The following is a 10,835-nucleotide window of genomic DNA, read 5'->3' as shown; positions in this document are numbered from 1 at the left end:
TAGCACATCCATAGGCCATTCTGCACATCTGACTTTCTTGTCTCCTTCTTTTGCCCTGTAAATGTTTTCATTTCTGACAAAAATCATTACTTAAAAAAAATAAAAAATAAAAAACTGTCAACGCAGCAGATATTTTGGAGGAAGCTAAACTGGCCTACTTCACTTGCAGGTGTTTTTCAGCATTTTACGCTGCCTCAAATTTATATTTCAAGCTAATCAGCAAACAGCCAGCAGCTTGTTTATCCCATTTGGCTGCTGGAGGTGGTAAGTAGAAAGATGTGAATTGAATCTGCGCGAGTGTGAATCAACAGGCCTGTCATTGCCAGGAACTGCAAAGTTTCCTTCCCCAGCAGAACAGCATGCGTGCGTCTTAATTCTCTTTACCTTTCTGTGCTTCCTCAGGGGACGGGCTGCACGTTCGCCCCTCTTTGACTCGGATTTGATTTAACCTTTAAAGCCAGGTGCGCAGCTTCCTCTGTAAACATCATCCGACGTATTTACCACGACTTCTGCGTAGATACAAACAAGACAGGGGGGCTGTGAACTCGGCATGCATTATTAATCTATATTACGCTTTATATTCTTTATCAGGAGGGTGTGAGGAGATAAAACGCCAGCATTAGCTGCCTTTGCTCCCTTCCTGCGTGACACACGTGGGCTTCGCTTCCTTTTGTTCACTTCAGTCTCTTCTGACACGCAGCCTGGCGTTAAACAGAGCGAGAGAGAGGCCTGTTTGTGTGTGTGTGTGCGTGCTCGAACACTTCCAGCATTTCAACTGTTAGCGGCTTCTGACTCCTGACTGACAGGTCGACACGGCAGCGCTACTCTACATGCTTTCATGGCATCATGTATGTTGTGTGGGTCTGTGGGGAATGCTTTGAGCGCCTGGAGAGCTTCGAGCACTGTCAAGGCTCACTAAGAGCCACAGAGGTGATCGAGGCTAAGTAAAAAACCTTAAAATACACCAGCATCAGTTGTGCTATTGTTTTTTTACTGAAGGGAAAGAGGTCTCGCCGAGGTCTCAGTTCCCAGGAGAGCCAGCGATGATAAGAGATGTGGCTTTCGGAAATAAAAGCGCATTTTTACATGACTTGATGTGTGTTGCAAGCTACAAATTTGCACATGGTTTGTGACATATCATCACAGACAACAGATGATTCAATAAAACCAATACAAATATGCTGGAATTGTTTTGATATCTGTCACCAGTGGAAAACAAAGCAAAGCAAATAAAATGACACAAATGCTGAATATGATAATCTGTATAAAGTCAAATACATGACTAAAATTCATATCTATAAATTAAGCACCCCTATAAACATTGTATGCCATTTTTGTTGTTCATCGTTGATTATGTCATTGCATTACAGTAATCCAAATGTATTGTGCTTAATTATAATAAAGTAATATCACAAAGGCTTCATTTTCTTATTTTATTGATATGCTTTTTTTTTTAAAGAAGATTGAATATGACCTGAAATGTGTTTTTGTGAGATTCACAATTATAATCCTTCATCTACGACCTTGACATCATACTATGAGACATTAATATTTGATAAAGGTGTCCTAGACACCTTTATATGATTATGTTCAAGCCATGAAGGGTTCCCGATGTAGAACAAAAGAAAACCATATATATATTTTGTCAGCGTTTAAAGTTGTTTTTAAGCATTACAATGATTCTTGGTATTCAATTTCAAGAGGTTGCACCACAGTGGTAGAATATCGTATGAAGTCAAAATAATTTGTGTGGTTTGGTTATTATTTCAGGCTTCTGCATCCCACATTTTGCTCTGAAGATGAATAAAACATATTGGGTAAAGGTTACACATTATAATATCTCTCTGCAATAGGATATTGATTCTATAAAAATGAAATAAATAAACAATCCAGCGAATCCCTTCCAAATTCATCCATTTATGAAAGCAATTTAACAAAAAGCCAAAGGATGCATATTAACCATCTATAAGGGCATTGTTGGGCGTGATTTTAAATGGATGGATCTTAAGATTTAGGACAAAAGGCTTCCATGAAAGTCTGAATGAGGCAACGGCAGGACACAATGAATCAGTGCCCCACATTCATGTCTCTCAGACTCTCTTTAACAGATATAATGCAGACACCTCCACGGCTCTTTATTCCTTCCCACAATGTGCAGCTTTCAGTCCATTCATAAACAGGAAACATCAAAAGATTAGGCCGAAAGATGTAGATATCTTAACGGTGCAAAATGGTCATACATATACACAGGTCGCCCGTGTGGTGCATTTACACTTTAACCGCATTCAGAGTGTTACGCCCTTTATTGACGAGGGTTTTGATAATGCGCCGTTATCTAGAAAAGTATCTTTAAGTGAGTGCAGAGGTAGCAAATTTGACTCATTAAAGGAGCATAAAATTGTGTCTTTGTGCATGACCTTTTGTTCAGCATCTTTGGAGAATTCTGTTACTAAAGAGAGCAGTTTTTTGAGAGGAGAGAGGAAAGACTCCACGAGTATTAGGTTCCCAATGGGAACAATGCCGACAGGTTCACCTTGCAGAGCATGGGTGTAACTTAGCCTAGAATATTGTGGATCAAAGCCTCATAAACAAAGTAGGTGGAAATGGTGTAAGAGTATATGAGATCCAGAAAAAAACACAGCCATGAAAGAGACGGGCCTAAACTTCAGGAAGAGGCAGAGAAAAGATGGAAATGTTGTCACTGCCGCGTTTCGGCCTTTAGACTCTTTAACAGATCTCTCAACGAGCAACAGTTTCCTGTTTTATGAGATTCTCAAGTCTAAAGAAGGGTCTTACAAAAGTTTTGATGACCTGACAATGGCTGTATGTTCAGAAAAAGCGATTTCTTCAGTATTTTCAGTATGCACGTTTTCAGTATACATAAAACAGTGGTTCTCAACCTGTAGGTTATGGAAATCCAACCAGGAAAGTTGGATTTTTACAAAAGATTGTTAGCATCTTTTCTTAATGAGTATTGCCATTCAGATTGCCAAAAAGGTATGTCATTTTTGCACAAAATTACAATTACAAAAAATGTATATGGTAACTGAATGGATTTCACACGACGAATATGAAGTCATGCAAATTGCATACTCTCTTTGAGTAAGTAATTACTTTGTGCTAAAAAAAGTTCTATGTATCATTAATGTGTGCATGTAATCTGGGCGTACATTTCGCCATGTTGTCATTATCATGTGACCAACCAGCGTCACTTACATCGTTTCACAGCTATTCACAAATCAAAGTAAAGTGTCCATCATATGCATACTCTAGAATCCAGGCTATCCTGGTACTTTTTGCCTACTTTTTCATGATTACTGTGAATTTGGACATACATATTTTGTCACTGTTTTTCGCCGACTATATAGTATGATAGCATACGCTTCGGATGCAGCCTATATGAGCACTGTGTGGACTACTGTATCCCACAATGCAGTGTGCTTTGGTCTTCCGGTTTTCCGTTTCCAGTACAACGTATTAATCTTAAGTAATTAGTGCAATTATGTTTAGTTGTTTTTTTAGTTGTTATTAGTTGTCCAAAAACTCCAAACTGAATGTCAGAATGGGAAAGAAAGGTGATTTAAGCAAATTTGAGTGTTGCATGGTTGTTGGTGCCAGACGGGCCGCTCTGAGTATTTCACAATCTGCTCAGTTACTGGGATTTTCACAAACAACCACTTCTAGGGTTTACAAAGAATGGTGTGAAAAGGGAAAAACATCCAGTATGCGGCAGTCCTGTGGGCGAAAATGCCTTGTTGATGCTAGAGGTCAGAGGAGAATGAGCCGACTGATTCAAGCTGATAGAAGAGCAACTTTGACTGAAATAACCACTCGTTACAACCGAGGTATGCAGCAAAGCATTTGTGAAGCCACAACACGCACAACCTTGAGGCGGATGGGCTACAACAGAAGAAGACCCCACCGGGTACCACTCATCTCCACTACAAATAAGAAAAAGAGGCTACAATTTGCACAAGCTCACCAGAATTGGACAGTTGAAGGCTGGAAAATTGTTGCCTGGTCTGATGAGTCTCGATTTCTTTTGTCAGAATTTGGCGTAAACAGAACGAGAACATGGATCCATCATGCCCTGTTACCACTCTGCAGGCTGGTGGTGGTGGTGTAATGGTGTGGGGATGTTTTCTTGGTACACTTTAGGCCCCTTAGTGCCAAATGGGCATTGTTTAAATGCCACGGCCTACCTGAGCATTGTTTCTGACCATGTCCATCCCTTTATGACCACCATGTACCCATCCTCTGATGGCTACTTCCAGAAGGATAATGCACCATGTCACAAAGCTCAAATCATTTCATATATATATATATATAATTATATATGTATGAGAGAGCGTGTGTGTGTGTGTGTGTGTGTGTGTGTAGTGTTATGCTTAATTAGAAAGATAGTACTCTTAAAAATAAAGATATTTATTAGCATAACTTCACGGAGAACCTTTAAAATTCATTGAACCTTCAGATTAAGAAAATAAATAAATCAATTATATATACATATATACTCTTTGAAAGGTTCTCCTATGGCACCACAGTGAAAATCCCCTTTGAAACTTTATTTTTAAGAGAATATTTCATTGCGAATGCAGCCCGTGTTAGTTTCATCATTAATACGCATATATATTCAAGAAAGCAACTAGTCAGCACGTTGCGACGCTCGATTGGTTTTTCTCCTCCCTGCTGACAACGAACGAGAACCAGAAATTTCCCCTGCATGCGCACACGGCGTACCCTGACCCCGCTGATCTGTACAATAAACCCATAATAGCCCTTTGTCTCCCTGAGGAGAACACACAGGCAACCTGGGCCACTTACGGGAAACCAGGAGCAGGTCCACGCAGCGCCAGGTCACCGCGAGAGTGGCGGGGGCTGGAGAGGAAAATAATAACTCATCTATGAGGATGAAAGCACCAACATCTAAACAAACATATATGTGCACCTGTCAGGAGCGCTCGGAGGGACTAGAGGAAGATCCCGCATTCATATCCACTGTGTCAGATAGCAGTTGTCAGGCTTGACCGGTCTGATCTCATCCTCTTTCTCCTCAGCATCTCATTACTGTCCTTATGAAAAGCTCTTATGGGCCACACTTGATCTCCAAATATGAGTTCTGAAGATGAGTTGTTGTTTTCCTTTTTTTCCTCCCGTTCGCTCTCTCACTCCTCGTCGGCCTCCTTTATTAGCAGCTAAGCTCTTTACACTTGTAGCATATTGCAGTAGGTTATAGGACTAAGCTTTATTGTCCTACATTATTGAAAATCTAGGCTCTGAGAGCTGGCCCCAAGAGGTCAAGCTTTGTCTGAACGCTGCCTCTCATTTCTCCACCGACAAAAGCTAACACTGAGGGAGGGTGAGGAAGATTGAGCTGGTAATATACTTAAATCCATCTTGGTTGACTTAGCACAAACTTCGACCCGTCCCCACGGCTCCTCCTGAGCTGAGGTAATTCCTTTATAACTTACAGGAGCAGAAACTATGACTTATGAATACACGGCCACTCTTATAAGTCTCTTGTAGGAGAAGCTTGTTTTATGAGCTGGGCCGCAGCTTGAGGAAGTCATATCTGCCGGAAGAGTCGCTCATGTCAAAATGAGTATTAAAACTTACTGTCTGAGGGGAATAGCTAATACAAGTCTTTCCTCCTCATGGAAAAAGCATCAATATGTGGTGCAGGTGTTCGTCTTATTCATCAGAGTGATTAATGAGAATATGAAATTTCATTTTCATTAGAAGTATGTTAAAAGTGGTTCATACATTGCCCGACAAAAAAAATTTAAAAAAAAAATTATGGATTTAAATATGCTAATACTTCGATGACTGGATCTTCTAACCCTAATTGATCAAGAGGTGCATACAGCACATCCCAAAGACTTTCAACAAATTTAAAGACTCAGAGGTGCCAATTCATGTGTGAAAATGATTCTTCACGATCTCTCCTAAATTCTTTCACAATCTGAGCCTGATGAATCTTAGCTCTTCCTACTTTATTGTTTAAAGGATTAGTTCACCTAAAAATACATTTCTGTCGTTAATGCATTGGTATGGATGCAGGTTCACTACACATTGAGACACTGATGACTCTATTTCCGGTACATTGTACAGCAGAGATGATATCTTTCTGACATTACCTTGTAATGTTATTTAAAGTACATTATGATAAATAGCTTACTTTGCTTGTTACATATAGGCTATGTGCAACATTTCAGCCACAAGTAATTTAGAAATGTTCGCTAGATTGTGTTCATTAGCTGTCTAGCGATGTATGTTAATGCTAAAATATAATAAAATAACGTCTATTTATGAAAACATATATTGTGTGTCATTTCTTCTGATATACGAACATAAACTGTGTCCGAATACTTCCCTACTATATAATATGAAAAACAATATGCCAACAGAGTAGTATGTCCAAATTAGTATTCGAAAAACTGTATTCTGAAGTGTGCATAGGATTGACCACTTTACTATCCCATTAAGGCCATGGGAGATATGAATGGAGTTGAAGGGATGCAACTGATGCTGGTAGGTCATGTGATAATGACAACATGGCGGATGTAGTATGTCCAGATTACATTCATACTTCACATTCATACTATACTTTTTTAACGGGTGCAACATTTTTAATTCAAATGTATTACCTACCCATATAGTGTACGAATTTAGATGGAGCTAGTAATGCCGCATTCCAGGCATAACCCGTGCTTTCCGTGAAAGCGCACTGGAACGGCAGTCAAACTTGTGACCACCCGTGAACTCGTACTAGATCAATGCACTCCCAGTTACAAGCTCTGACATAGCTAGTATGCGAAACAATGCAACCCTACAGATGTGGTGTTTTCGTACACAGTATTTTACAAATAATGTAAAATAAAAGGTATAACAACTTCTTTTGCCTTATGCACCATTTTTTCTCCTGTTTCCCTCAAATAAGCAAGGAGTAAGCACCTTTGGCGATAAAAACGATTGTAAATGAGCATAAGCCCCGTACTGTGTTTTTTGGTGCATTGTGGGATTTTTTAGGCAGCGAACGTTTCAGTGAACTGGAAGGATTCTGCGACTGAGACAGCCCTTAAAATGGCCGACTCCCTGATCAGTGCCCTGACGACTGAACTAGGTGATCGAGATTCACTCTGTATTAAATTGTTTTTAATAAAGTCGTCAGTTTTAGTTTTTTTGAACACAAAAATGATTGCCGTCGCTTCATAGCATTAAGGCTGAACCACTTGAATGTGGTAATAATGTTGCAGACTATGCAGGGTCAGAGAGCTCTCAGATTACAAATATCTTAATTTGTGTTCCGACGATTAACAAAGGTTTTACGGGTTTGGAATGACATGAGGGTGACTTATTAATGACATAATTCTTCATTTTTGGGTGAACCCTTTAAGAAATTAAAATCTAGGGTTTGAAGAACTGTTGGCAAACATACGGCATGCTAGAAACATAACAAATAATGATCCAGTCATAAACTTAAAAGCATTTGCCTATTTAAATCCAAACAGCAACTTTTTTGGCCAGGTAGTATGCATGCAATCTAGACTAATATAAAAGCATGCATTTTGAAATGTAATGTTTAATAAATAAATAAATAAAAATAATATTTCAAATGGATCCAACGCAAAACCACATGTTTGGTCATACTGAAAACCTATGCTAGGAATGCTAGAAAACCTAAATGCTAGGAACTGGTCTAAATCCCCCTGGAAGAGAAACGGAATGGGACACTGCCATCTTGTGCTCACTTTGGCAAACAGCAGGCATTGTATATGGAGCCTGAAATGACAATACAAAACAAAAGCTTTAACAAAATTAGACTTTAATGCAAAATATTCTGGATTGGGTTAAAAAGAACGCTGCAAAAGATTACATCATTTGATATACGGAAACGTTTTCTACAATAAAGGAAAACAAAACAAGAAAAGACAAATCCATTGGGATAAAACAAAAGAGACCAACAATTTATAAAAATATCCTTCATTTTAAATGAAGCCAACACATTTAACAACCAAATAAAATTAAGCTGAAATGTTAAACTATGAGCATGGTTAAATAAACAAAGTCTCACACTTGAATTAACATATTTAATCATGAGTATTTTTTAATTACGGTATTTAAATTTTTAGAAAAATAGTCTAAAAAATATGTGCATTTGATTCACTGACTACAGCAGTAATTCCTTTTTGAAAACCGAGACCAACAACACTTGGTACAGTGCAAAGATGTCGACACACTTCACTGCAGTGTGATCTAAACCATCATTATTGGCCATTTCTGTCACTGGAGTGCATGTTCTTGGAATTGTAACCATCATTGCTACAAAACAATAGACCTAGATAAAACCGTACTAGGTGAGGTGATTTGGGAAATGCATGAAAGGCACAATGCGAGAAAAACCCACACAGTCCGGATAAACCGCAGACTGCTTCTCTGCAGCGCTTTTCCCTTCCCCGTTTATTCAGTCGATTCATTTTCTCCAGGAGTCACCAGCGATGCTGATCAATACCTCATGATGTGGTTTATATGGCCCTGCCAGAGACAGAGAGCAACATTGATGTGACACAGGTCAACTTCACTCAACACCCAATGCATTGTATGTATAATGTTCATTAACCCTACGCAAATTGATATTCATATATGCTGACTGTTCTGGTGTCGTAGTGGTTAGATCAGCTGGTAGGTACTCTGGCCTCCGGGAAAACCGTTCAAAATGTGCATTTCTTTCTCGTCATGAATAAATATTGATTTGCAGGAAGTACAAAATTTCCAAAGGCAATCATATTGCTTGTATCAACACCGTCCGGTGAAAGTGCTGTAGGTAGACTGAGTGTGTCTACAAATTGCACAAGAAATTGATGAATGTGTCATATCATAAAAAGTGGCATGTTATCCACACATTCTTTCCCTTGTCAAACCCTTAAATGACATGAAAGGAGAAGGAAATATAATTAGCAAGCAACACACATAGAATAATGCCAAATATTACTCACAGGTTCACCCGCCATACACCTGGGGCAATGCTGTCCTGCACCACGTACCGGGGCGGGTAACACCTGCTGGCAACCCCAGAACACATTAGAGATTAAAATAAAGATTTGCAAATACATATGCACCATTAAAATTAGTTTGGTTTGGTTTGGTTTGGTTACTTTATTGTCCCCGAGGGGAAATTCTGCTTGGGCACAGTGCATAGTTGCTTTTTACATTAACATAAGTCTATTATGTAATAGACTTATTAACATAAGTCTAATATGTTTTTAAGGATACAATGTCACTTTAAATGTAAAATGTCACTTTACAGTAAACATTAGTTTAATAAAAAAAAATATTCACAGAGACAGTTACATAAAACAGAGAACCTAATAGACTGTGACCTTTAACCCCTGCATTCCACATGCTCCATAAACACAAGCACATCAGATAAGAGCAATATACATGTTACAGAGAGAGAGAGAGAGAGAGAGAGAGAGAGAGAGAGAGAGAGAGAGAGAGAGAGAGAGAGAGAGAGAGAGAGAGAGAGAGAGAGCATTAAAAAATTATAATAATTTGGAATCAATCCTAAAGGAAAGAAGTTTATTGTTATTATTTTAAATCAAACTGGATATTGCATGTATTTTGGATTGGAAAATTGGCTTTATGGATTTATTTAAATTCCTTGAGAAAAATAAACGACATTTTACCCTATTTAGAACTAGTGTCTGAAAATACCTAGTTGTCATTTCATGTGCGTTTGGAATCCTATAAGAAAACCAAAATTCCAATTAGGATCAGTCAGGGTTGCTTCCAAATTATGATAGAAATTCCAATAGGATTTTCGACTAGGCAGAGAACAGTTTAAGTGAGAATGTGTACCATGCCGGGGACGCTGGCGCTGTGTCCATTTTGAGGGCTGTGATGTGGGGCATCCCCTGTCTCCATTGGAGTGTCCACCACCACCACACCATATTCAACGTGCCCTCGGCCTCCCAGTCCATTACACTGCCTTTTCTGTGAAATTCAGAAATGCATTAAACTATATTTAGCCTAATTATGCAATGAGAGCAAAAGCAGCTGTCATGCCATGATGGTGCCCACGGTTTCTATAAATCATAACAGCTATTTTCAGTGATGATCTGCTGGGTGTTCATGGATAGGCACTAATAATAACTCATATAACTCTTTTTGTAAAGGGCAACAATCTGTGCAGATGCCACACAAGGTCAAACAAATGCTATCCAAAGCAGACACATACATGCATATTTAATATGTTTTAAAGTATGATTTAGGAGTTAGTAAATATTTAGGTAAATATAATTTAGTAAAAAAGTCAATTTACCGCCTGATTGAGCCACTGTTCAATCTCGCCACTACGTCTTCTCTTATTCTGCATGGGACTTATGCAATCCATTGAATATTTTACAGTAAGTTCCTTGAACTCGCAGATTTAATTCACAACACTTGATCAATTAACAGAATCCGCCTAGAACTCCCATTTGGATCAATATGCAAAATCAAAAACCCATTGTATTAATCTTTTATTCATCGCACATCGAGGTTTCTGCACAAGTAATATCAAATATATAACAAACACAGACTGTAAGTCTAAAAACGCCCGTGTTTAAAATCAAAATAATGCTGCAGTTCCCCAGGCGAATCACTCTTCACGTCCTGTTTTTTTTTTTATCCCGAGTTATAGTTCCTGTATCTTCGTTCAAGATGAGTGACATACAGTTGCGTTAACCAATCAACAAACAGTACGGGTAAACAGAGGCGGGACTACGTCAAATAGAGCATTATTATTTGACTAAAGAGAATTGAGCGCGAATAATTCAGCCAATGTAATTTAAAGG

General features: G+C 38.7%; 1 protein-coding gene across 2 annotated transcripts; it reads right to left on the bottom strand.

The window, feature by feature from the left end:
- Positions 1 to 7,808: 7,808 nt before the first annotated feature.
- si:ch211-221j21.3 (uncharacterized) lies at positions 7,809 to 10,695 on the bottom strand. Of its 2 annotated transcripts, none has more exons than XM_067430218.1 (4): positions 10,322 to 10,695; positions 9,859 to 9,993; positions 8,997 to 9,062; positions 7,809 to 8,535 (listed from the first exon to the last, which is right to left on the bottom strand). In XM_067430218.1, the coding sequence occupies exons 1-4, from the start codon at positions 10,391 to 10,393 to the stop codon at positions 8,506 to 8,508; spliced, it is 303 nt and encodes a 100-aa protein (XP_067286319.1). In that variant the 5' UTR covers positions 10,394 to 10,695; the 3' UTR covers positions 7,809 to 8,505. The 2 variants fall into 2 exon arrangements, with proteins under 2 accessions (XP_067286319.1, XP_067286320.1); XM_067430219.1 differs by having other exon boundaries at positions 8,997 to 9,059.
- Between the last annotated feature and the right edge of the window lie 140 nt (positions 10,696 to 10,835).

Source organism: Pseudorasbora parva, chromosome 21, assembly GCF_024679245.1.
Source record: "Pseudorasbora parva isolate DD20220531a chromosome 21, ASM2467924v1, whole genome shotgun sequence".
Taxonomy (NCBI): Eukaryota; Metazoa; Chordata; class Actinopteri; order Cypriniformes; family Gobionidae; genus Pseudorasbora; species Pseudorasbora parva.
This window is presented reverse-complemented; position numbering and strand designations above follow the sequence as displayed.